Source organism: Numenius arquata, chromosome 14 (genome assembly GCF_964106895.1).
Source record: "Numenius arquata chromosome 14, bNumArq3.hap1.1, whole genome shotgun sequence".
NCBI lineage: Eukaryota > Metazoa > Chordata > Aves > Charadriiformes > Scolopacidae > Numenius > Numenius arquata.
Window position 1 is genome coordinate 7,481,137 of NC_133589.1, and position 27,070 is coordinate 7,508,206.

Consider the following 27,070-nt stretch of genomic DNA (forward strand, 5'->3'; position numbering starts at 1 on the left):
GGAGGTGCGTGATCTTGCCCTGACACTTCGGTGCAAGATTCTCCAGATCTGAGAAACTGTGCTGGGGATGCTGTTAAAAATGTGCATTCCAGCAAGTCTTGTAAGCCTGTGGATATCTTTTATGGGGTTTTGTATCCTTCACTCCCCCAAGACAGAGACATATCCCCAGATCCCTGCAGTGGAGATAGCTCTAAAGAAGAATTTAGGGCCAGTAAACATTCTTGCATTATTCAATAACAAATAGTAAAGGTTAATGTTTCATTTTTGTTGTATATAAATGACTTGGGACGTTTGTGGCTCACTAGTGGGATTTGATAACTTTATTATCCATATAATAAGATTTACAAATTAACTGTCTAATTAGCAACCTGGGAAAGCTGCTGCTTGTACTGCAGTTTCTAAACTGACAAAGATACAGGTTTAAGATGCTGAAGTGTGGTGAAACCAGGAGTGGTACGGCAGCGCTCGTCCCAGCAGACCCATGGAGCTGCTTCTCTGGGTACCATGCTCCTGGAGAGCCAGAGTCTGGCTCCTGCCGGAAAGCGAGCAGCCTTTTCCCAGCGTAATGCACCGGATTAGGCACGGGAGGAAAGATCTATCAAATCTTCTGGCATCTGTTGGGTAGGATGCAAATTTAGGAATGAAGGCAGGATTACTGGCGTAAGCTCCTGTACCCGATTAATTCTGTTGGCCATTTTTTTTGCATGGGTGGACTGTTCACCTAAGCACTCATGGAGTGTTTGAGTGGATCTTTCCAAGGCTCGTTGGAGGCGTTGGATGTGAAGCCCACACTGCTGCAATCGGCAGAGACTCTTGTTTCCTTTGGATGCGTATGGAAGCGTTGCACTTCACCATCTTCCAATGGATTGTCCTTACAATCTATATTAATGCTGAGAGCCTACTATTCTTGCGAAATACTCAGTTGCCACAAAGATGACTTGCAGTGACTCGGATATCATTTGCTTAATTGAACTGTAATATGAATGTTTTTTGAACACACGACAATTAGTTTGACAGTTGAAGAGAAAATACTGCATTTCTACTGTATTCTAGTGTATTCCTGCTTAAAGGGCAGGAGGTGTTACCTGTGTGTATATATTTAATGCCATCTTTAATAATTGAACTCTTCAGTGAAAACTTAAAAGAATATGGGGGAAAGGCTGCAGTAAAGATCTGGGATGGTTTTGAGCTTCTCAGACATTGGCTTTCTAGTCTCTCTTGCCACTAGAAATGGGCATTTCACTTCTTCTGCTTCTGCACATGTAAAATGAATGTGTTCTGCTTTCCTAGTGTCTTTGGAGAGGCAAGAGTGAGCAGCTCACCCAGGGTTGGTGTGCGCACACACGTGTGCTCCGCTTGCTCCAGTCATCCTCTCGCACGTCTGCCAGGATCAATCGCTTGGCTCTGTGCTCTCCTTTCCCTTGCTTCTTCAAATTCCCTCTTTGTTTCTTCTTATCACCAAAGTTCCGCCTGTCAAATTAAATGTGTAATGAGCAGAGTGTAGAAAACCACTGCAGATTCTACTTGTGCACAGCAGAACTTAAGACTTTGACTTTTAATTTTATTTTTTAAAATTTTAAGTCAAATGCATTTGATACCCACAGCTCTGCTGATGCCCTGTGTCTCCTGGCTATGTGATGCAGGCTGCGGGGAGCGATGCATCCCTCTTAACGTGCTGGCAGAGCCGGGCCTTGGTCCTGTCTGCCTGGCATGGAGGGGATCCGGGAGCCTTGCTTCTGAAAGCAAAGCATCGCAGCTTTCTGCTAGGGCCAAAACAGAAAGGTCAGATTTCCGACTTTCCATAAAGTAAAGCCAAACCGACAGCCTGCCCTTGCCCTGTTCAGGGGAGGTGCATGCAGAAAATAAGAGAGAAATAGCTGAGGTGGTGAAGCCACTGGTGCAAGAGACAGAAACTAAGCTTTTTTTAATCCCCATCATACCTTGAGCGCTCCTCCAGAGGCTGCTTTCCTCTCCCTGCTCCTGAATCCCAGGAAATCTGTCTCTGTTCCCAGTGCTGTGACTGGTGGGGTGTGCTCAGCTGGATGGGCACTGCTGGCAGGGTTGGCATCGTCCATCTGGGTGCTGGCAGGGCTGCCTGGCGCTCTGCAGGTCTTTCCATAGGGCTGCCATGGGCATCAGCGTGGCAAACGGGCAGCACACGGCATTCCCTGGATTCTGCTGGGAGATGGAAGGAAGGAGCGCTTGGGAGATGGGAAGAGTGTGGCAAGGAAATCGGTAGTGGTTGCGGTGGTGGAAGGGGCGGGATGGTTGGCTGTCGTGCCTTTTAGGAGAGATTGGTGATGGCTTCGTTCTCCAAAGCCCTGCAGAGCAGAGCCTGGCTCACGTGAGGTGGCCTCCCTGGATGCATCCAGCCGGAGGAAGGCTCCAGCACGGGCAGAGCTGGCGGGACACTCAGCGCCGGGTGAAGGCAGCTCCTGCCAGCTCCTGCTTGACACCGTGCAGAGCAGAACCAGGCGGTCTCCTGCAACCGGGTGTCACCCGTGGGTAACCTGTGACTGACAAGAGGACCTGTACGGACATCTCCTGCTCTTTCCCTTCTCCAGCTTCCGTCACCCCAAAGGCAGGAAGGTTACTTTCCCCAAGTAGGAACAGGTATCGCTGCTCCCAAAGTGCAAAAGCTTCTTAGGAGGCGAGGGAGCACCACGGACCTGCTTTTCTTTCTTTCCCCACCCTTCAGTCAGGTTTGCATTGAACAGCTCTTTTTATATGGCACAGAATAATGGCATTAGGTAGTTCAGCCTAGTAACAATCTTGTTTCTTCTGTTGAACTCAAATTATTCCGGCTCCGCTGGGAACCTCTCACCACAGCCTAGATATTGGCATCAGCGTGCAACCTCCTGACAGCGCCTGCGCTCCAGTGTGTCACGGAGCCTTATTGAGTTTATACACACACTTCAGGACAAATCTTTGCTAATGGAGTTCTAATTCCTTCCTTCCTGCTTCGCAGATGCTTCTGCCTCTGTACACAAATGGACAGAAAGGGTGAACAATGTTTTCAAGAAAATGTTTATTTGTTAGACTCAGAAAAGCAAGTGAGAGGTCCTGTGAGGAGAGAGTTCTTGGCAGCTGTTGTGCCTCTTCAACCTTCTGGGTTTGTTTTTTTCATAATGAAAAATGTGAAAAGGAAAACAAGTTTAAAGCTGGATGTGGCAGGGCACAATGAGGGGGGATTGTGAGTTTAATGTCAAATGTCACCTGCCTTTTCCTTGTTCCTTTGGGAAAGACCGATATTGATGCGATTGAAACCTGCTTCGTTATTGCACTGCTCAGTTTGTTCTGTGTGCTCAGTCTCTCTGAACCCCAGTGGGCTGCATCTCATCTTCCAGTTGCTCTTCCATGTAGTGTAACAGCGGCTCTTGAGGAAAGGGGCAAATAAGAGACCCCTGAGACAGAGCGGAGTTCAGTGCCCAGGTTTCCCCCAGACAAAGGCAGCCTTTGCGCAGCTTTGCTTTGTTCACAGAATCAGCACTTCTTCCCTTTGCTCCGTTCCTGCTGGGGCTCCCTTCGTGCACGGTGGTGCCTCGGAGCGGAGGTCCCATCCCTCGGGATGGGGCACGGTGTGGATGCAGGAATGGGGTGCGGTTGAATCTGCTGGGGCTGGCACCCAGGAGGAGGTGACGTGGGGTGTGAGGTGGTGCCTCTGTTCCCCAAACCTGGGGCACCCTGGCTTCCCAGAGCGGTAGTGCCACCTCCAGCTGCAGGGTAAGGTGGGCTGAGACCCTGAGAGAAGGACGTGGGCTGTCAGTTGAAATTATCTGCAGTGCTGAGAGGTCTTTTTAAGGTCTGTCGCTGAAAGTAAGGGGCTTATTTGGTATTTAGGGGAAAAAATTAGCCTTTAAGTAGAGCGCTTTGACTGCAAAAATACTGCCGGCAGCTTCAGATTAGCATGTGCTGGAAGGGTTTGGTGGTTTAAGGGATGTGGATTTAGCTCTGGATACTCTTGCTTGAAAGTCTGGGCAGTGATATGTTGGGATTAATTTTCCTGCACTGTTCCCAGAAGGGTGACTTTGTCATCGATATGCGTGCGTGAGGAGAGGGAGACGTGCGTGTCTTCTGGTCTGGCAAATGGAGGCTGTGGAGTTGCTGAAGAAAAGCAGAACTGTGGGAGGAAAATTGCCCACCTGTTCCCATCGGTACAATCTTCCATTTTTGGACACATGCACTTTTCAGCTCAGATACCCGCGAATGCCAGATTCTCCCTCTTTTTATACATGGCAGTGACCTCAGAGCGTGTGCAGTGAGCGACAATGAGCTCAAAGCGAACAGAAGGGCTCCCAGCCCTCCTTTGACGTTCGTTCAACATTTTGCTTCTGCTGCGTTTTACTGAAATGCCTGGTCCGGTTGACGATATTCAATAAGTTTTAAAAATCTGCCACACGTTTAGTTAAGGAAAAGTAAAGTCATCTCATAAATCAGACGTAGTAGTTTTTTATTTTCTAAGCCCTGGGTTCACGTGGTGCCAATCCCCTGACGCTGTCTCTGTCTTCTCTTTGCAGTTTGCTGCTTCGTCGTGCACAAGCGGTGCCATGAGTTCGTTACCTTCTCCTGCCCCGGTGCCGATAAAGGCCCTGCCTCGGATGTAAGTACCTGCTCCAGAGCCTCGAGCGAAGGCACAGCACGGCATCTGGTGGATCACGCTGTTTCACAGCGATTTGGAGGTGGTGTTCTTCCAGCTTTCTTGGCTGGTGACACTTCTGTGCCACTATTTCACGTGAATCTCTAACTCATTGTTATTCATAGTTGTGTGGGCTCTCGTATATTATTTGGATAACTTAAAACCACTTTCAAATCATCCAATAAGTTGCTCGTAGCAGAGCAGGGAGAACGTACGGGAATGCAGAGACGTTTCTCTTTGGGGCTGAGTCTGCAGCCTTGCCCTGTCTCCCTTTTGTCCCTTGAGCCGCATCCTCAATTTTCCCATTGGTAAAATGACGTTTCCAGGCTCTGCCACCTGGTTTTAGGTTAGGGGTTAATTAACGTACCTGGCACACTGAGCGCTAAAAAGCTGTTTTAAGACTTTGGCCAGCGTGCCCTGAGCACTCTCGTCTGGCAGGGTTTAGTTCCAGGTCTTGGTCGGTTCCTTTTGTCACAAGTGAAATACCTGAAAGAATTACCAGTTTAACAGATGCCTGCCATATTGCTAGACAAGAGTCAGCCCCAGGGAATGTGCCTGTCGTTGTTCCTCCTCAGCTCATCCCTTTTTCCAAAGGCATCACTGCCCCACGTTGTTATTTCAGCGTCAGTTGTTTGGTGTTACCTGGGCTCTCGGCTGCAGCATCCCTGCTCCTCACCCCGGGGGCTTCTCGCTAATAGCAGGCATGGGTTTTTTAAGCCTGCTGTGTATCATTTTGCAGGGTTTAATTAAACCGATATATATGTTTGGTTTTCTCATGGGGAAAAAAAAAACCAAACCCGCAGGCACATTTCATGTGGTGATCATGGTCAGTGTTGCTGCCTTTGCTCCCACTCCCTCAGAAAACACAGAACTGACCGGGCAGCATCATCAAAGACAACAAAATTATGCCAGTCTAGGTGTGACTTCTGGAAAATAATATTGCCGGTCTTTAAAAACCGTAAAACCACCCAAACGCCCGCTGACGAAGTCCCCATCCTTATTTTCACAAGGGTTTAATTTCCCGGTGAATCCCCGGGCTTTCGGGGGCGAGCGAGGAGGGGAGCTGGCTTAGGCTCCTCCGTGCGGTTCTGCCAGCGCCTTTCAGGTCTGTCTGGCAGTTTTTGTGTTTTACTGTGGAAACTGGCTAATTCGGGGAACTGCTAGGAGAAAAGAGATCGAATTGGGGAAACGGCAGTGCACCACAACTCTCACCCTTAAAAATAGAACCAGTGGGAGCAGGCGGTGTAACACGCAGCTGAAGGTGGAGGCTAAACACGCGGCGTCGGTCGCCCTGCGTGAAACGGGGCTGCGTGCCGTGATTGTGGTGCGTGGGAGCTTTTGGGGAGGGGGTGAGGCTGGCAGGGAAGGGCAGAGCTGGGGGGGTCAGCCCCCTTTTGTGTATAGCCTTGGGCAGGGGCTGCAAGGAGAGGCTGTGGAGGGGCGTGGGGGATGTGGGTCAGGGTGCTTTGGGGATCCTTTGCCAAAACTGCGTTTCTGTTCCAGCCTTGCTGGCTTCCCCTTTGGTCTCTCCTCCTGTATTGAGCCTACTAGGTTTGGAGCATTTCTGTCTGGATCTGAGAAATGTAGCTGGGTTTTGCTCCCAAAGAACCTGGAAGCTCCATAGCAGAGCTGCCGGGCAAGGGGATGGGGCGGGATGGGACCTTGCACCCCCCACGTTCCCAGAGCTACCCTCAAACCTGGTGACTGCTCTGGCTCTAGCAAAGCGGTGACATTATCCCGGTGTCCAGCTTGTGGCTGACCAAAGGACCTGCCTGTGCAAAACCCCGTTTCAACCCTGACCCCCTGATGCTGGATTTCTTGGGGCGCGTGTGCTTGCAGCCCCCCCGTGCACAGCGTGGTGCCTCCAGCCTGCTGAAGCCTACTTGACAACGCTCCTCCACCTCCGGAGAGGATGCCTGGCAGGGTGGGAGTTTTAATGAGCTGATGATGAAGCTTTTGGCTCTTTCCCACGGGCTGAGCTGCCCTGGTAGGTGTCTTCCAGCTTGCCCAGGTTGGTGCCGCAGCCGCCTGGGTCCTGCTCCCGTGTGGATGCAGGGGGTGCTGCAGGAGCAGCCCCAAAAAGGGGTGCTTTCAGGCTTGGGCTTGAGCCCAGTTTGATATGCCCAGGTTTATTTCCGCTTCCCACCAGACCATTAGTCGAGATATTATATGGATTTTTAAATCCCCTGTCCCTGGGTGTTTTGCACGTGACTATCGCTTTCCTGACTGAAGGCTTTCTTTTCCATAGGGGCTACTGCTAATTGCAGTGTATTGATGGCTATTGAACATTAAAAATTAGTTAGTGGAAGGGAAAAGGAGATGCTGCAGAGATGCCAACCCGAGAGAGGCTAACTCGTCCACAAATACTCTGGTCCCGCAGACTGTTAGTCTTTATGAAGAGCCCCTGCCACCCCTGCTGCCTGCCCCATGCATGCCGTGGGCCGGGCTCCCCCCATCGTGCAGCCAGCGGGGCTGGAAGTTTGATAAGGACCTTTGCTGCCAGGTCATGTCGTGGTGGGAGATTCCTTCTGGCCCTGCGGGTTGAGCTCTGACGCGCTTTCTCCCCTCAATTGTGTCATCTAAAATGCCTAAAGAAAATGGCAGCAAGACCCTCTGGCGCATCTAGCACCCTGCAGACCCTATTCAGGCTATGAGAGGTATATGTCATATATGCAGAAAGATGTATGTTTAGATAAGTATTTTGATATTTGTGCAGGCAGAGATGAAATCTTTCTTATAAGGCAATGTAACTTAGGTGCAACGTAACTGGGGAAGGGGCTGCTGTGTGAGCAGAGCCCTCAGGCTCCCACCCCTGGCTGGGCTGGGGGGGCTGATGACTGTGGGCACCTAGAGAAGGTGATGGCAGGCGGCGAGGGGGCCACCAGCCCCACAGCTGCATGTGGCCACTTGGCCGTGGGAGCGGCAGGGCGCTCTGGGCACTCTAGGGCGCTGCAAAAAGGTGGTGCAAAACTGGCAGAAAAGTGCCGGCCAAAGGCCATTGGGGCAGGGGGAGATGGAAACGCTGAAACCACTTAACCTTGCTGAAGGAAAATGAGGTTTGGCAGTGGGAGGGCAGGGATGGCTGTGATCCAGATGCCGCCTCTGGAGCTTTGCTCAGGTGCTGGGCAGCCTGCCCGCCCAGGCGCCGCTTTCTTCATCCTTGCTCATCATCTGGGTACCAGCTGGCAGCAGGCAGGAAAGGCGGCAGGTACCGGTGAGATGTTTTGCCTGTTCCTGCACAGAGTTTTGGGCAAAGATGGATGCAACGCTTTTCTTTTTCTTCCCACCAGCCCTGTCCAAGGGGTGAGCAAGGAGCAGCAGGGAGCCCTTGGACAACCTGGTCCTATTCCCCAAGTGCAGCCCCTTGGTCCTGGACCAGCAGGTTTCTCCCACACGTGTCTTCTCCTGACCCTGTGGCTGCCTGGCTGGCTGTAGGTCACTGTGGGCAGCCTCTGCCTGAGAAGGGAAAGGTCTAAATTAAATCTAGATTCTCACATTTTAAGAGGTGCCACTTGATACCAGGGCATGCAAAAAGCCCTTGATCGAATTCTCCATTGCTTGCTGTTATTGCTGGGTGAGGTTTGCCACTGTGGCTCATTGAGCAGACAGGTAAAAGCTTCCCAGTTGGTGTTAATTAATTTTTAATATTTATGAAAATGAAGAGAGGAATGCAAATGCTTGGGACTTAAAGCAGGGAGCAAAAATGGCTCTTTGCTGGTTGTTTTTTTTTTTTGCCATTTAGTGAAGCCCTCTGGGAGACACTCTGCCCTGGACAAGTGCCAGCTGGGGTGTAATTGGGGGATGTATGCAGGGCAAACTTCCTTCCTTCTGCACTGGCAATCAAGCTTCTTACAGCAATATAATCCTTGACGAGCTTTGAATCAGAAGACAGAAAGCTCCTTCACCAGACAGCAATGCCCCATCTGCTTTGGGAATGAGCCGAGGATGGGGGCTTCATTTTGAAGTGATGCAAAGCTCGAGTTTTCCTCTGCTCTGTTGTTGCTAATAATCACGGCATGAATCCAGAGCGACCTATAATTATGTCAAACGCTGGCAGCATCTAGGTTGTAACGATTATAGCTATGCATTTTTTCAGTCGGTGCAACAATCTGGTAACTGTCTTTCCTTTCACAAATACTAATATCCAATGAAAGCTTGCAGAAAGATTGAGATTCATTCGTTGCATTTGTTTAAACCTTGCGGTGTGTTTGCCGTTACAGTGGGCCACGTGATGCTGCCGAGCCAGAGAGGGAAGAGATTCGTTCCATGAGATGGCATCCCTGTCCCCGGCATCTGCAGGGGCAGTGCAGAGCGGCGGCTGGAAGAGGCTGCTCTGGCTGGGGCTGCAGATGAGAGATGCTGCAGTTCCAGCCAGATCCCAGCCTGGGCTGGAGCTTCTCACGCCAGCTGGCTGCTGCTTTTCATCCCCGGAGCTGCTCTTTTCCAGGGTGCTAGTCATGGAGCCCAGGGGAAAAAAAAATATATTAAAAGAAAAAAAAAAATTCTAACTTTGCTCCTTGGTCTCTGTATCTTTTAGTACTTCGTTGTTACTTGACAATCAAGGAGTAGAACATTTTGCATCCTGTAAAGGGCTTATGGTATATATGGATGCTTAATTTTAAGCATCTGCTTAATACTAGTTACTTAAATAAAGCTCTTCTCTTTAAAGTTAAGTATGTGCTTAGGTGCTTTTGGGATGGTGGCTTGTGTGTGTATCAAGCACATAACCCTGGGGGCAGGCTGACATTTTACACTTTTTTGGAGCATAACGGAATAACTGGAGAGCAGTGAAATGTCAAAGTCTCTTTCTGTTGCCATTGACTAGTCCTACTTTGGAGCAGTTTTCTGTTTGATCTGCTTGTGTGTGAACCTCCTTGAGGAGAGAGAGAGTGTGTGTGTGTGTTTAACCTTGCAAAGTCTACCGGCTATGAATCTTCCATCTAGGAGAGGAGGACTAATTATACAGCAATGATAGGGCCTCTAAGTTAAAAAAAAAATTAATTGCTTCTTGCAATAGAGAAGGAAGCTGTAGCTATAAACGCTGGCACTGAAGACACCGGGGCTGCTTTCATGCTAGATTGCTCTTAAGTCACGTCAGGTGTTATATTTGTTTTTGATGGCTGAAGGATGTGATAGTGGGTCTATGTTTTGAGCAGCGGCATTGCTGAGGACAGTGTGTCTATTACACGGTAGTCGAAGGCAGTGCCATTTTTACCAGTTACTTCTCTAACTGGGTCCAAATGTGTGCCGTGCTGAGCTCTGAAGCGCTGGTGATGGGGGCTGCATGCTCTCCCCTGCACAGCTGGGCTCCCACGGCTGCGTGGACATGTGTTCCTCCAAAAGCTCTGAGCTTCCCCGTAGCTTCCACATCAATGTGCTGTCAGGTGGCGGTCCCTCCCTTCCATCCCCAAAGGCAAAACTGGTGAGGTGTTCTGGAGAGGATGGCCAGCCCAAACCCACCCATTCCACTGTTAAACTCCGCTGGTTTTCATCACAAGCTCTGAGACTCCTGCACTCTCCTGTTCGCAGGAGGCAGAGCTGGCGTGACTGCTGAGGTTTTCTGAAATATGGCAAGGTCTTCAGGAGCTGAAGTCAGGCATGTGTAATGTAATGCAGTTGGCAAACCTAATTATAGTTGGAGCTATTAGTAGAATGCATAATTATTTAAATTGTAGACAAAATAATCATTAAAATGACCTTCTTTGCATTATCCTGTTAAAGGTCATCTAATCAGGATGCATTAATAAATATTGGAGTTGCTCTAGGAAGGTAACAGCCCGATGTAGCTTCGTTTTGATTTTGCATTTAATTTTTCCGCCATTTGCAGCTTTAGGAGAGGATTTCTGTAATGCTATCACCACGGCACCTTTGGTCTTTCCACACTTCATTTGCTGGAGGCAGAACCATTTGATCTTTGTCTTGGGCTCCTCCTTTCTCAAAAAGCTTCAGAGTTGAGTGTTTGTACTGATGTAAGTATTGCTGCTGCTGCTGCTCTTTTTAGAACAGGAGAGAACCTGCACAGGCTGTGGGTCGTACAGGTGTTACTAGAGTCAGAAGCTGCCTTCACAGCATCAGTATGTGCTTGTTATCCCTTCGTGCACAGCATCACCAGATCCCAAGCTGACACTTGTAGCAGGGTGCAAAGAGGGTCGCTTCACTTCCCCAAGCTTGATGTATTCTCTAGAGTGTTTGGGCAAATGTGGGCTGGCAATTAGAATGAGATTTCGGCAGCAGAGCAAATGAAAATGCTGGTTGTACTACCTGAAAATTAGCAGCTCCTTCAAGTTTCTTCTTTCTGGAATCTCCTCCGGTGGGAAGGGACACCAGCTGCTGGGTAGTCCCTTTGCACAGGGTGACATTATGGGGATGCCTGTCAGAGGGTGGAGGTGAGATGCGCAGCTGTCTTCCCTTCCTCCAGATGTGCCCCTTGAGCCAGGACCTTCCTGAAGGCACCAAGCACCCTCTTGCCCAGGTCCTGCTTTAGGGAGCAGGACCCCCATCTCTCTTCGCATACCTCGGGGATGGCCCTGGTCCAGTGCGTAAGCAAATCTTCACAGCCTTGCTGCAACTTGCTGCTTTCTTTTGTCTTGCTAATTAACTTCTCCAGCTCTCGTAGTGTGCCATCTGCCCCTCGCGCGAGGGCACATGCTCGCCGCTCCTGCCAGCACAGGCAGCCGGTGACAGTTCCCGTGGGATGAAGATGTATCTGCCGTGCTCCCTCCCAGCACCTTCTGGTGCTTCCCTGGCTCTGCCGGAGCCCAGCTCTTTCTCCTGCCAGCCTGCACATGTCTTCAGCCTTCTAATTGAAAGGCTTTTCTCTGGTTTTCTCGGCGTGCGCGTGTCTAGTTACACCTGCTAAGATTGCAGCCTCTCTGGTTAACGAAGTGAATTAAGTTAAGTGGATTGCAGCCGCTCTGGTTAAAGAAGTCTCTCTCCCAAGACCTGGTGGCTGGGTCTGAGCTGGGTTTGTGCAGACCGTAGCTATCGGGAGGGCAATGAAGCCTGTGCCCACCCGGGTGGCAATGGTGGGGGGGGTCTAGAAATGAGGTGTCCTGCAGGCAAGAGGTGTTTCAGGGTCTCTGAGCTGTTTCAGGCAACTCAGAAGCTGCAGGGTGCAGGGAAGGTGCTGTGGGAGCCCCATTCTCACGGAGAGCTTACACTGTAATAAAATGACTCTCAAGGCATGTGAAAGATAAAAAACATTTCTAAATGATGTTGAGATGCTAACGCTGCTCAGGGAAAAAGGCTGAGTTTAGCTTTTTTTTTTTTTTTTTTTTTTTTTTCTGCTCAGTAAGAGAGTGTATTTTATTTGGTGTTGGCGGCAGCAGGAGAAGAAGAACTGTCATCCATATCCCTCTGCAGTTGTCTGACGAGCAGATGAGATCTTTTGTCAATAAAAATGTATTAACTTGCTAGAGGCTGTCAAGGAAAGCTGTCAAGGGCAGGTTTTATCTGTGGCCGCGTGTTTGGCGTGGAAGCAGCCCAAGCTGCGATGCTGGTGCCCGCAGAGGCATTGCTGTCGTTGTGTTGCTGCCCGTGCTCGGGGGCTGCTGCCCCTCCACTGCCAAGGTCCGGGCAGAGGAGCTGCTCCCATTCTGCTGCCTGCACTGCTGTGCCCTCGGGCCCTGCACTGTGTGAGGTTTTCTGTGGCTGTAACACTGCAAATGATAGAAGAATAGTTTTATTATCACTCACTGGTGCAGCAGTGTCAAACCATCTTCAAATTGTGGCACGGAAGGAGATTTCCAAGGAGTTACGTTATTGATAGAAAAGATGCTTCATGATCGAGCCCCAAACCTTTGCCATCTTGCCTTGAACAGGACCTGTGCTTTCCTCTTGCTGTAACCTTCTTTCAGTGCAGTCTCTATGCTTTATCATTGCCCTTTTCTTTGAAACAAAGACCCCTCACTCCTTTTCACCACTTCTTTAACTTCCTTGCTTGGTTTTTGCTGGGTCTTGGAGCTGTTTTTCACCAAAACCTTTTTTTCCAGCCCTGTGCAAGCAGGTGGGAGGATGCAGGAGGTGCCTCCCCAGGGCAGCAGCTCCTGAACAGGTGAGCACTGCCAAAAGCCTGTCCTCGCCAAAAGCCAGGGGGTCCCTGTCTCTGGTGGCCGCAGTTGTCTTTAGTTCATCTCTCCCCCCACCCTCACCCCCCCACCTCCTGGCTGCAGTAACAGGGACTTGAGCAATAAGAGGATGCTGCCCAGAGCTGTCTCATTCCCGCGCCTGATCCATCCTGGTACAAACTGTTATTTCCCTGGAGGGAACGACAAGCTTTTCTCTCCAGCGTCACCTTTAGAGTTGCTGTTAGGCCACTTCTATCTCTCTGCAGTGGGTTGTTCCCTGTGTACCGGGGGGATTTTCCACCAAGGAAACGTGGGAACAAAATGTGAGGTTTTTGGTTTTATGTCCGCTGCCTGGTTTTCATTAGGTGCAGACAGTTAGCTGCCGCTGTGTTATATTTGCTCGGCTATACACTGCTTAAATTGCTATGAAATTCACTTTAAAATAGTCTCTTCATATGAACTGTGTTAATTCTTCTTCAGAAGAGATAATTTAAAGCTTTCTCTGCAACCAGGTGGCGAAAGCAGAGGTGCATAATCTTGGATCAGACCTCTGTGCCTGTTCTGTAGAGTCCAGGAAATTTTGACGGTACAAAGGATTAAAATAGCATCAGCCATCGGTGTAGGTCCGGGCTGCCCGCTTCCCCGGGGAGAGCGGGACGGCTGGCCTCTGCTGAAGGACAAGCGATGCGGTGCTCTGGGAGAGGGTGATGGAACCTAAGCGCCTTTCATGCATGACTTATTTTAGAGATGAACCCAAGAGAGGTGGACATGTTTTAAAAAATGCTTTATGGCTCAGAGGGCTGGGCCTGAGGAAGGCTCTGGTCCTCCCTCTGCCTCCCGCCTCCTCCCTGCTCCAGGGAGAGGCGATGCCTGCGCTCCCTCCGAGCCAGGAAAAGCTGAATTTAAATGCAGAAGCATATAAAAGCCCAGGCGGCACCCAGTGCAGTGTTTGCAGTTCTGGGCACGAGAGAGGGCTGCTGCCCTTGCCAGGACTCGGACTTTGCCTGGGAAATAGCTGAAGCAAAACGCCCTCGCTTGCCAGACAGCGCTGTGCTGCCCGGCCGCTCTCCCGCCTTGGCTCGCTGCTCTCCTCTGCCCAGTGCCACCCTGACAGGCTGCCGCAAAAGAGCAAACGGATTCCTGGCTACCCTGAGCCGTGAATAAATTGTCAATCTGATCGATGCCACCGGCATCGTGCCTGCCGGCACGTAATTGGTAAGCGGCGGCTCCTGCACCAGCATCTCCATCAGGGTTCAGCGGGAAAGCGTACATGGCATCGATGCGGTCATTCGGCGAGCTCGGTGGTGGGTATGACCCTGAAGAAAGGCGGAGATGATTGCTGAGCCTGAATAAGGGTCTGGCTGGGCTGTGCTCAGAGTGCCGCGAAGGCCACGAGTTGATTACTCACTTATCAATCAAATGTCTTGCGTTCCTGGGAGAGCAGGAGAGCTCGGGCTGCTGTCAGCCCGGCCCCACAGAGCTCCAGGGTGCACACACAGCCCCCTGTGCCCACCGTGGGATGGCTGGGGGCAGCTTGGGTAGGAACAGTTCGAGGTGTGTGTGTGGTTCTGGGGAGGCCAGGGGCTACGAGGTTTTCCCTACAAGTCAGGGATGCAGAAAGTCAGGGGTGCAATATTGCAGTGCCGTGTTTCAGACTGAAAACCTGCTGCCGAGTGGAGAAGCAGAAGCTGGCTCAGTGCTGGCAGGTACCGGGTCAAAGTCAACAGCTGCTCCTCTCCTCCCCTGCCTCGTGTTCCGACTCCCTCATTTGGGCTCACATCCTCCGAATACAGACACATCCCTCCACTCGGAGGATGACAGATCCGTGGCAGCACTGATTAGCAAGGTCAGAGCCTCTCAGTGCAGTAAAACACTCCTAATGGCATTTTTCAATTCTGCTCCAAAGAAAGCTTTTTCTGTCCTGTTCTTTGGGGACGGCTCTGTGCCGGCAGGGTGGAGGAGGAGCGCCTTTTCTTTTCTTGGCAAACTTCTTTTTAACCATTCTTGTTTTAAGTCTCTCAGCATCTGCATACGCAGTGATCTCGTCATCCCTGTCTCCGTGGTACAAAAATAGCCTCTTTGTAAAGCAACTTCAGCCTTGTTCGAAAATGATATCCAGAATTTCCAGTTTCTGGCACTTTCTAAAGCACCGGTCAAGGTGAAACGGGCACCCCGGCAGCCAGAGAAGCGGCTCTGACACCCCACGCCCGGCTGCCTCCATCACCCTCACGCCCTTTGGGCTTTGGCCCTCTGGGTACCGGGTCTCTCCAAAACAGCCCCTCTGGGGTGGGAGCAGGAGGTGAAGCCTGAAATGCCCCCGTGAGGGATCCGGCTCCCCCCACATGAAGGGTCCCTGGTTGTGGGTCAGGGATGCTGAGGGAGCGATGTGGAAACCGGCAGCCGTTCCCGTTCCAGCCCACTCCTGCTGCCGCAGCACTGCTCAGTGCACGCTTTGCTTTCTATCTCTGGCTTTTCTAACTCTCGGTTCCAGTGGGAATTGAAAAATCCTTCGCGTGAAGTGGAAGTTGTCTCATTTTGCATTAAGCTTGTGTTTTTTTATGAATGACTAAAGCTTTCATTTGCCTAAACAGGAATATCTGTTTCTAGAAGGGAACACAGAAACTGGAGCACTCGGGGGCGATTCCTCCCCGTGTCACACGCTGGGGTTTGACTGGCACGTGGCTTCTGCTAGAGCTGCCACCGTGCCCTGCCACCACCACCCTCGTCCCGCTGCCAACGGAGGGTGGGGAGTGTTGGACCGGTGCCCAAGCATCCCTGGGGTTGCCCTCCTCTGCAGTGGGGGGTGTGGGTGCCCGGGGACCCTGCAGAATGCGTGGTTCAGTGTCCCACTGGCTCGCCAGAGACCTCCTTTCTCCCGGGATGGTGGCAAAATAAAGTTTTTTATTTTCTTGAGTGCTACATCTCCAGGGAAGCAGCCCAAGCCATTCCTGCACGCGTACTGGTGGGCTTGTGGGTGCTGCCCCTGTGCCCGCAGGCATTTGGGTGCCAGGGCCAGTCCCTGGGAGATGCAGGGAGCTGGTTCACCGTGATTAACGAGCTCCGTGTGGTAGAGGCAAAGCTGCTTATGGAGATGGTCCCAAGATGCTGTACAAACAGACCTCAGGTTATAAAACCAAGCAGGGTAAGTTTGTAAGGGCTTACGACACGTCGAGTGGAAGTATCTGCCTAACCCCCTGAGCCTCTTTAAAAGGTGTATGGATTTACGGTGGTGTCCGTTTGTGCTTTGGGCAGCAGTGCCTGGTGCTACCCTGCCCACGGCACCCCGTGTGCCATCGGCTCAAGCCTGGCTGCCTGCGGGCTGCCTGCCCGAGGCTTTCACAGGGGGGAAGTTCTCCCCTACATCCCCTTCTAACCTAAAATCCAGGTTTAAGTTTTCTGTGCTCTCGCATCTCTGGGGAATGCAAAAGGCTTTCACATTAAGCACGAGGTCACTTAATGAACTGTCTTTTTTGGTAGCAGAAGACAGGTTAATTGTAAACCCTCGTTCTCCCAGGCTCCCTGTGACGCAGCTGATGTGAGCTACCAGACAGAGGCGTGTTGCAGTCTTGGGTCTTGAAGTGGTTTGCTTAGGGTTAAACGCGAGATGTTTTCGGTTTCAAGTACAATACGTTTGCTGAAGCCTGTACCTAATCCCTTGCACTTAACAGATTGAATTAAATGAAGCTCCATTACTTGTCCAGCTTTCTAGTATCGCTGAAGTTATCTGGGATGCTGTGAAATAATGCACAATATTAGTGATTAATGCAACTGAAAGCTTCAACGTAATAGCAGTAGGAAGATTAATTTCAGGGGAAGGTAATGTATTGGCAGTTATGTTATAGCTCAGTTCTGACTCCGCTCTTTATTTATTTACTTAGCTTCAGTGCCCTGAAAAGGTGTCTTTCCTAATGCCTGGGCACCTTTCCAGGCCATTAAAAAGCCAGTCAGCTCAAATGACCGAGCCAGGGAGCAATGCCTCATTCCTAACCCTTAAACAATTAACCTGAGATGAAATTAAGCCAGCTGCTACTTGCCATCGTCTTCTCCCTTGCCTGTGTGGGTGCTGCTACCGAGCGTGCTGAGTGTCCGGGCTGGTGGCCCCTGTACCCTCCTCTGCAGAGCCGTGGGTGCCTGGCATGGTCCCAGTGGTGACATCCCTGCCCCTCCAGTGGGGTTTCTGCAGCTCCCGGGGCAGGTCAGTGAGCCGCAGGCTGCTGCCGGGGCTCTGGTTTGCTGCCCCAGCTTCCTCCAGTAACCACAGCAACTTAAACCAGTGCTGTCCGTGCTGCTCTGGGGACAGCAGGAGACATTCTGTTGCTTAGTCCCTTCCCCTGCGTAACTTTATGTTGTCTTAAAGTTGCTCTGCTTTGGGCTGGATAAGTGAGGTTTGGTCAGGGCTTTCAGAATTGTCTTGTCTTGCGTGAAAGACACCCAAGAAATACCAAGTCCTTGGTCTGCCTCAGCCATTTGTTCCGATGGTTGATCCTATCTCGCGGTTGAGAAGTTGTTTCTCATTTGAATTGTTTGGCTTTAACTTCTGCAGATGTTTGTTGGAGTCCCGGAGCCCTGTTTGCAAGGTGCCCGTGCAAGACTGCAAACGGTGTCTAGGATAAACTGGGCTTTCCTGGTTTTCCCTGCTCTGCTGTTGCAGAAAAGTCTGCCCTTGGTTTTAAGAAAGCTCAAAATATCAAAGTATACCCTAAGCAGCTTGATTCCCTAGGAGTGTGCTGGGGAGGGGCTGGTGCCAGAGCACAAAGATGTTTACCGGGTAGTCTTAATGTAGATGGAAATAATGGCTGTTTTTTTCTGCTTTATCCCACTGGGTTGACGTGGAAGTTGAGTAGTGTCCAGCCCTTATGTTGGTTCTTACGTACCAATTTCACCTGGTGTTTTCTATGCTAAGATCAAGTTATTTAAAAACAATAAATCCTCAGACAAGCCAATGCGTTGCTTTTTCATTGTTATGGCAACACATATAAAGAGTAAAAAAGCTGGATCTTGGCGACTGTTGGAAAAGGTCCACATCAGTCGGTGGCAGTTGACTGAAGTCCATTAACAGCACCTCCGAAGCCAGCTGGCATGTGAAACGCGGAGAGCGGTGATGCCTTGCCAATATTTGATGCAAGTTTATAATCTTTATCTTTTATTTTCCTCCTAGGATCCCCGGAGCAAACACAAATTTAAAATCCACACGTACTCCAGTCCCACCTTCTGTGACCACTGTGGGTCGTTGCTGTACGGGCTCATTCACCAGGGGATGAAATGTGACAGTAAGTGACATAACCGGTGGCTGCAGTTGCAGCAGTGGGGGGCTCTGGCACCCTGAGGTCCTGGGCAGGGCTCCCACCGCACCTGAGCTGCGGCTGAGAGCCTGTCCTCTCTGTCACCAGTGCAGAGCGTGCTGCTGGCACCCAAGGGGCTGGGCACGAGTTGGGCACCTTCTCACCTCTCGTGGGGAGACCCCGTGAGTCCTGCAGGGAGAGGGGAAGGAAAGGCGTCTGGCTGGGAGGGATTTCCTGCCTGCATCCCCCCCCACCTCTCCCCGGCAGCATCACCCGCATCCCCCCGGGCAGCATCATCTCCAGTTCTGGGTTCTCTGCAGCGCCAGCTCCGACTGACACCCTGTGGCCATGGTGGTGCCTGCTGCGGTGACACAGCCTCTCCAGAACACAAGCCTGGCTTCGGGCACAGAAGAACCTGGGGAATTATTGTACAGAGAGGAGAAAATGGGGGATAAAAGAGGAGGGAGAGGATGGAGAGAGAGAGATCAGTTATTTTCCAAGTTAATCTTGTACATTCCTATTTAAAAGGGCTGTGAATATACAGCGTCTGCTTCCATGCTTACGGGGAACAGCAGACTCTGCTGCTCGCCATGTGCTGGCTTTCTCATAAATATAGAAGCTTGCTGACTGTTGTGGGAACAGTGTATTCATTATCACCTTTAAAATGTTACCAAGTGAAAATGAATTTCTTTAAAATATAATTTTTTATATTTATTGATTTTATATATAAAATTTTTTATCCATGTATATATGTATACACATATGCAGGAAATTTCTAATGCCCCTTATCAGCTCCTGATGAATCTGGCTGAAAAGCCAGCATCGCCCCATGGGTGTGATGGAAGAGAAATTTGATAAATCAGCAAAGTAATTAGAGTAAGGGCTAAAAGCCCTGCAGTCCCTATAGGCAGGACCCAGAACTGCTGCTGGTGGTGGGTCCCTGTGTCCGGGCAGGGCTTTGCTGAAATCTCCAGCTGCATTTGAAGGTTGATTTGCTCCATGTTTATCCCAGAATCCCTCACAAACATCCCCATTTAAACGGAGGGCAATTTCTTCCCTCCAAATCCCCTCTGAGCACCCTGTGAGCTTTGGCAGAGGTGACAGGAATGCTGAATGTCCTTTTCTTTCTCTCCGCCCCACAGCCTGTATGATGAACGTGCACAAGCGCTGCGTGATGAACGTCCCCAGTCTGTGCGGGACAGACCACACCGAGCGTCGGGGACGGATATACATAAGGGCTGACATCGAGAAAGATGTGCTCACCGTCGTAGGTAGGTGTGCAGCCCAGGTACAAACCCTGCACGCGGGGTTGCCCGGTTGCCCCTCGGCGAGTCCAGGGAGTGCAGTGCCCAGTGTTTGACTGGTCAGGAGCAGGTGAGGCAGGACAAGGCATTGGGCCTTCTCCAGGCACGCTCCTGCCCTCTGGCAAGCACAGGCTGGGGCTATCTGTACTAAACTGCTTTTCCAGTTACAGACTTTTCAAACTGCTTTTTGAATCATGTAAAATTTCAGCATCCTGGGGAGGGGAGGCAGAAAGTTCCTGCCTTTAGCTCTGCCTTGTAAAAAAGCCTGTGTTGTGCTGTCTGTGTGATGGTGAACATCCGTTTCCTGATGTTCTTTCCATGCCCGTAATGGTACCTAGGCCCATACAAGTCTTGGTGGGAATCTCGGATGGTCCTTTTATCTGACTAGAGTTTTGCAGCCTTCTAGGGTAGATTTAGATTAGATATCAGGAAGAATTTTTTCGCTCTGAGGGTGGTGAGACACTGGCATAGGTTGCTCAGGGAAGCTGTGGATGCCCCATCCCTGGAGGTGTTCAAGGCTGGGTTCGATGGGTCTTTGAGTATCCTGGTCTAGTGGGAGGTGTCCCTGTCCGTGGCAGGGGAGGCTTGGAACTAGATGATCTTTAAGGTCCCTTCTGACTCTAACCACTCTATGATTCTGTTTCCACCAATTTGGAGACACCACGGCTTCCCCCTCTATCTGATGTGTGTGCTGCCTTCCTGTGTGGTGCTCAGAGGCTGCTGGGGCAGGTTGTCCCCGCCATGTGTTTGTACTTTGAGGAGCACAGAGGGACATCAGCCCCTCTGCACTGCCGTGGTGAATATAACCATCATTTTTCACGTCTCCTTGTTGTTTCCCAGGCCCAGTGGAGAGCTGGAGCACGGTGTAGCACTCACAGAGCCAACTGCTGCAGCTCGCTGCAGGGCTGGCATGGATCCATGGGCTGCGTGGATCCCACCACCACAGGGATGGGTGGCGGGCAGGAGCCATCCTGTGCGGTCACATCCCCAGGGGAGGCGCAGAGTGGCAGTGCCATCTCACAGCATCCACCTCCAGGGATGCACCAGGTGATGGGAAATGGGGTTAGAGGAGGTTGCAGGCAGCTGGGCAGTGCCGGGCTCAGCAGAGACCCCTGCTCCAAGTGTCCTAGGGACCCTACAGCCACCCAAGGGGAAACCCCTGGTCCCCCATCCTGGTTTCCTCTGTCCTGGAACTCCTCCGTTCTCAATTTGTGGCAGGAAACAGGATTATCCCAGCTCTAAAGGCTTTTGCCACTCGGATTTTGAGTTCCCAGAAGATACTGCTTCCCCATGACCTGTAAGCATCTCCTGAAACATAAGCCGCGTTCTTGTAAAGCCTCTTGTCCCCTGCGTGGAGAAGATCAGACTGAAGATGTGACTGTCTCAGTCGGGTGCCGGTGACCGGCGTCTCATGGTGCGGGTGCTGGCAGGGGGTGGGAGGCAGGGAGAGCTCTCTGCAGGCAGGGCAGGCAGCTTGCGGGAGAGCTGGGGTTTGTCTCACGAAGGCTGAGCCCGGAGCTGAGCTGAGGAAGGAGGTTTCTGCCCACGCTGGGTAACCAGGCAGCTCTGGGCGGTTACGGTATCTGCAGGGGGCTGCCGAGCTGTTCACGGTTATTCACAGGATGAGTTGAGACCATGGGGTGTAAAATGCCACATCCCTGCCCACGCTGCAAAGGTCAGCCGCCCCTTTGAGTGGGCTCTGGGGGTACCAGGCTGATGACACTGATAACAAGGACCGGATCCTTCTCTGTCATCCCACCAGCTTTGGCTGGCTCCTCCTGGAGAAGTCTGGTTTCCAGCATCCTGCAGGGTGGCTGGGCTGGCAGCAGGAGATGCTGCAACATCCACAGGGATCACATCAGTGGGATGGGGTCAGCTCTGAGGCATCCCGCTGTGCTCGTCAACTCTAACAAGTGCTTTATCCCCCAGGGAGAGTGTGGGGCTGTTGAGATCTCGCCGCTCTGGGCTGGCTTCTTCTCGCTGGGGAGGACAGGCTTGGCAGAGTGCATCCGAACAGACACGTGTGGTCCGGGGCGGGGGGAGCTCTAGTCCTGGCTGCCTGTTCTCTGCTTCAGCAAGGGATGGCCTGAGCTGGTCCCCCCAGGGTGGTGGGAGACCAAGGGAAGCATTGGTCCATGATGGACACAGCAGCTCCCGTGCCTTTTGGAGGTGCCCAAGGCGGGCAGGTGGTGACATGAGTGACCCCAGCCTTGCATAAGGAAATGCTCAGATGTGATCTGGGAGTGTGGAGAAGAGCCAGGGTCCTTTCTGGCCTAGAGAGCCCTCAGAAATGTTTTCAAGAAAATCACTAAGTTATTGAAAATATTAATGAAAAATTGAAGAAAACTTGTGGGTTTGGGGTTTGGTGGTTTTTTTGTTTGGGCTTTTTTTTTGCTTTTATTTTATTTGTCCTTAAATGAGAGCTTCAACGAATCACATAGAACTTTTTTTCAGAGAAGTCCTGCTTCCCAGGCACCTTCCCTCCAGGGGATGAGGCGGGACTGGTACCCAGGCTCCCATCAGAGGCCAGGCGGAGGCCGACGGGGCACAGAGCTCTCCCTCCTGCTGGCACCAAGGGCTCCTTGGCACCGGAGCCGTGTTCCCATAGCTCCGAAGGCAGGAGAGAAACTCCCCCGGCCCTTTTCTGTGCAGCTGGATTTTCTTTTTTTCAGCTGGGTTTGAAAGACTGTTTTATTTCTGGCCCTTTATGGAGGTGTTGGTGAAAACATGTCATCTGTTGGCTTTTCCAGAAAGGCAGGGAAACGTACTGTGCTCTCCAGCTCTGCCGCATAGCTGATGAAGGAGTGGGAGCACTTGGAGAGAGGAGAGCCTGCGCGCTGGCTGCCGAGGTGGGGAGCTCTGCCTTCCCTCCTGCTCCTCCAGGCAGGTGAGGGGATGAGGATTATTTTCTCTCCAGAACTTGGAGGGAAGTTGGAAAGGTCTGCTCGGACCCAAAGTAAACATGAGCACCCAGCCCTCGGGAGATGTGGGAGCCATGTGCTGTGCAGACCACAGGCTGGGAGCTGTGGTTTGCTGGTTTGGCTCCTCTCCAGTTGGTCGACAGAGATTTCTATTCCCCCCAGCGACTGTTTGCTTCAAAAAAGCAGAGCCCTCTAACAACTGGGTTTGTATTGCCAGGTTTTTGGCAGGGAGAGGCCGGATGCTGAAAAGTTGGCCCTTGAGTTGTGGCCAGGGCTTGTTGCAGAGGTGGCACAAAGCATGGCAGAGGGATGGTCTAGGTTTGAGTGGCCGGGGGCTTCACCTGCAGGGTGGTACTAGGGGTCCGGCTGGGCTGGAAGAGCAGAGCCATGGCGTGGCTGACGGCTGTGCCTGGAAGGCAGCCGCTCTGCAGACATGGCCAGGGTGTTGGGCTACTCTAGGGGGTCTGTGCCACTGACTGCCACCAGTATCTCTTCCTGCAGGACCTTTTAGTGATAGGACAAGGGGTAATGGCTTGAAACTGGAAGAGGGTAGATTTAGATTAGATATTAGGAAGAAATTTTTCACTATGAGGGTGGTGAGACACCGGCATAGGTTGCCCAGAGAAGCTGTGGATGCCCCATCCCTGGAGGTGCTCAAGGCCAGGTGGGTTGAGGCTTTGAGTAACCTGGTCTGGTGGGAGGTGCCCCTGCCCGTGGCAGGGGGGTTGGAACTAGATGATATCTAAGGTCCCTTCTAACCTAAACCATTCTATGGTTCTATTCTATGACCTGCTTTCTGTCACCCCAAGTGGCCTGTGGGGGCATGGCTCCACAGGGACCCATCTTGGCATGTGGCGGCAGTGGGCTGAGCTGTTGGGCAGGCTTCTGCTGGAACAGATTTCTGGTGGAAAATGCCCTTTCCACATTTTCTGCAGAAATTTCAGTTTGGGGTGGGCAGGGGGTGGATTTCTGTTGAGGGTGGGAGCGAAAGCACAGCAATGGATGGGTAGGTGGCAGAGGGGTGAGGATGCAGAGCTGCTAAGGGGCAAGGTGGGGTGCTCAGGTTTGGGGTTGCAGGTGGAAGCCAGGCTGCTCACCCGCCTGCTTGCCCTTCCAGCAGGTGCTGTGGGGCTGGAAGCTGTTTGGGATGGAGAAGTCCTCTGGCAACTAATTGTTGAAACACAAATGGGCACAGACTAGTGGGAAAGGGGGAAGAGGTTTCTACAAAGCAAGGAGATCGGGTCTGAGCAGAAAGATAAGAAACGAACTTAAAGATGGACCTTGTCTAGCTTGCAGGTGGGGTTTCCTGACCCAAGAGTCGAAGCCCCTGTTTTTGAGGGGCTTTCTGAGGTGCCTGGGCACGTTTTGTCCCAGCTGCATGCTAAAATGCGGGTTCTGGTGTTTGGAACAAGATCTTCTCTCTGTCCCACCAGGTGTGGAGACCCTTGCCCAGAAATTTAGTAAGCTTTCCCATGGCAAAGAGCATCACAACCATAGTGTTAAACGTGAAAGGTCCCTAAGTGCTTGTCTGTTGGAAGGAGCAGGCAGCGTTTGGCTGGGACAAGTGCCTGCAGGTGGCAGCACAGGCATGGCCAATGCAGATGATCAACTCAATGCTTTTATTTTTTTCATCAGGTTAACAAATTTGACAGGAATTTGCCATATGCTTTTCAGCAGCATGTTTTTCTTTTCTCTCTCTTTCTCCGATTTTTTTAATTTTTTTTTTTTTTTTATTTGTAAAGATAACCTTTTACTCCCGGTAGAAAACACAGCTTTTTGGTTAGAAATGACTTGTTTGGTTAGCTAGGAACCTGAAAAATTGCATCTACCTGCATCCCCCTTTCTGAAGATGACCGTGACTTGCCCCAGCAGTGTTTCTCCCCCGTCACGCTCAGAGGAGACCTCCTCTGTGTGAGACCTCCTCTCCAGAGAGGAGACGCTGCTGCCACCAGTGCAGAGAATGCTCACCATCTTCAGCTCACAAAGTGAAAACCAATAGAGAAGAAAGTGTGTTTAAATGTAACATGAACTCGCACTGTGAACTTCGCTGCCATGGGGTGCAGTTTTGACCCCAAACCCTGCTGCGGTGTAGGGAAGGAGTGGGTGTTTTCCAGGGACAGAGCAGTCCCAGAGCTGGCCGTAGGTTTTGCTGTCCTTCAGCAAGGGTTGTGCTTGCACTTTGCTTTTTTACAGTACTTGGCACAGCGTGGGCCTGCCTACGGCACAGTCTGCCAGATACTGAGATTGTAAAAATTATAATAATAACATGAGAAAGAGCCAAATTTCAATATTTTTAACCCATTCTTAGTTCTGAAGAACCAGGATGAACCTCAGAGCTATAGGGCAGGAGACTGGTGAGAGCATCTCTATGAGTTCCTGTGGCGTCCATGAGGCTTTGGGCGGTAGCCCCTGGAGAGGCAGAGGATTGAAATTCAGTAGCCAAAATCCCAGATTTCTCAAAATCAACAAAATGTGCCCAGGACAGCCCTGGCTGGCTCTTAGTGGGGTTGACTTCCACTGTGTGTGATTTAGTAAGCTGGCAGTGTTGTCCCTGGCTGATGCCGGCTTGGAGAGCAGTGGGGAGAAGCCTGGTGGTGGGACCAGCCCAGGTGCAGCTCTGCGAGGCTGAGTACAGCTGGCCGAGGCAATGGACCAGGGGTGACCAGGGGTGACCAGGGCTGGGGTTTGGCACAGCCACCGCTTTGCTGGTCTGCAGGGCTGTGCCCGGAGCAGCAACAGTAATGGGAACCTGTGGAGCTGCCCCTCCTAATTAGCTTCCCAGCTCTTGGGTCTGTGGTGTTAATCACTCCGTTTTGTTCAGAGAGCGGCTCTGTTACAGCTCCTTTCACGCCATACATTGGATGTAATTGTATAATGGGTGCACCCGGGAGCGCAGCTTTGCGCGCTGCAATCAGAGTCCTGCATTGCCACTGTCCCCCACTGCTCGGGGGTGGGCTGAAGCACCGGGATTTATTGGTGTTTCCAGTGATTAAAAAAGGTGTGGCTTTGTCTAATAATAGGGCACCTGGACAAATAAACGGCACCTTCCTAGTGCCTGTGGCTTTGTGCCGTGGGCTCGGCATAGTGAGGCTGTGGAGAGTGTCTGCCCAGCTCCGTGCTGGGGACGGGGCTCGCAGCTCCACCAGCCAAAGGTGGTTTCCAAAATACAGGAGGTTTCGAAGGGCCTTGTTAATTAGGGCACAAAACAATTGGCATCTCATCCAGCGAAGCATGTAGATACGTGCTCTCAGCAAGCACTTCTCTTCTGAAGCATCAATGTGAGCTGTGCGGGGACTGCGATCATCGAAAGTCCAGGGCTGTGAGCAATGCTGGGACAGCCCCGACCCTTCACTGCATCCCCTCTGGAATACTAGGGGTTTTGCTTCGTGCAAGGGGACAACCAGCTGCAGGTGACATCCCTGGCCCGGGCACTCTCCTCCTACAGGGTTGGTTTGGCTGTTGGTCCCTGGCGCAGACTGTCCTGCGCAGCGTCTGGGTGGGAGGCGGGCTTTGGCTCAGAGCCTAATTAGCCGAGATGGATTTGAGCAGCAGGAGAGATGTGTCTGGAGGTCCAGCATTTCTGTGCTCTTGGACTGGCTGGAGTTAAAAGCACTTATCTTCATTGCTGAGCAGACCAGATCCAGGTGTCATGGTTTAACCCTAGCCAGGAATTAGGACCACTCACTCCTGGCCGCCTCCCAGTAGGGTAGGGAGAAGAAGGAGAAAAGGAGAGGAAAGGAGAAAAAAACCTCGTGGGTTGAGGTAAAGATAGTTTAATAGAACAGTAATGGAAGAGGAAAATAGTAATAATAATAATGGTAAAAGAATATACAACACGAAGTGATGCAACACAAGTTGCTCTCACCACCCGAGGGTTGGTTGCCCAGCCCATCCTGAGCAGCGATCGTGGATTCCTGCCCCCCAGCCAGCCCCCATTTCTATACTGAGCATGATGCCTATGGTATGGAACGTTCCTTAGGCCAGCTTGTCCTGTCTGTGCTCCCTCTCAGCTTCTACGTGAAGCTGAAAAAGTCCTTGACTGATATAAGCATTACTTAGCAACAATTAAAACAGTATGTGTTATCAACATTATTCTCATGCTAAATCCAAAACGCAGCAGCTACTAGGAAGCAAATTAACTCTATCCCAGCTGAAACCAAGACACCAAGGAATGAGTGCGTGAGGCTTGAAAACCTCGAGTAGCTGACTAGAAATGGCAGGATTTAGCAGCTCTGCTTGCTAACTGCGTTGTTTTAAATCACGATAAAGCATCCTGGCAATTGGTGCTGTGCACAGCATCACCAGAGCGGGTCCTGTGAGTGTCCTCGGAAGCGAGCGACCTGAGCTGCTGGGAGGCCATTTGGGGAGAAGTTTCTCCAGCTCTTTGGCTTCGTTACATCAATACCATGATTTCCATAATGCGAGTCTCTTTCACTTTTGGAAGGGTGGATGGAAGTTCGAGGGGCGAAGTGAGATCTCTGCTTCCATCATCCACCGCATAAACCACAGCAAACTCCTGCCCGCGGCTTTGTCATACTAAGTAGGTAGCGTGGGCTGGGTTGTTTAGCTTGAGCTGCTCGACAAAAGAGAAGTTGTCTTTTGGGCCTGGTGAACAAAATGTGGGTACCTAGCAGTGCTCTGAGATGTGTGAAGTTACCAAAGCAAGTTAATTCTCTAGGTTTACTCAAAAGATGCTTAATTGACTTGGGCAGTTTTTACCCAAGTCGCTCAGGGAATCTGGTCCTTTATACCCAGCAAGTCTGCAGATACTTGTCACTATTATTCCCTGCTCCGACATTGTTACAGCTCTTGGCTTTGCCTTAAATATAAAGAGAGGATTCACAGAATCACAGAATCTTCT

The 27,070-nt window shown here is 51.3% G+C and overlaps 1 protein-coding gene across 2 annotated transcripts in view; it reads left to right on the top strand.

Moving 5' to 3' along the window:
* The window catches only part of PRKCB (protein kinase C beta), a 132,993-nt gene that overhangs the window by 48,457 nt on the left and 57,466 nt on the right, over positions 1 to 27,070 (top strand). For both annotated transcript variants that reach the window (XM_074158699.1, XM_074158700.1), the window contains exons 3-5: positions 4,518 to 4,600; positions 17,861 to 17,972; positions 19,127 to 19,255. In XM_074158699.1, coding sequence (XP_074014800.1) covers positions 4,518 to 4,600; positions 17,861 to 17,972; positions 19,127 to 19,255 — 324 coding nt within the window. The remainder of the gene's footprint in view (positions 1 to 4,517; positions 4,601 to 17,860; positions 17,973 to 19,126; positions 19,256 to 27,070) is intronic.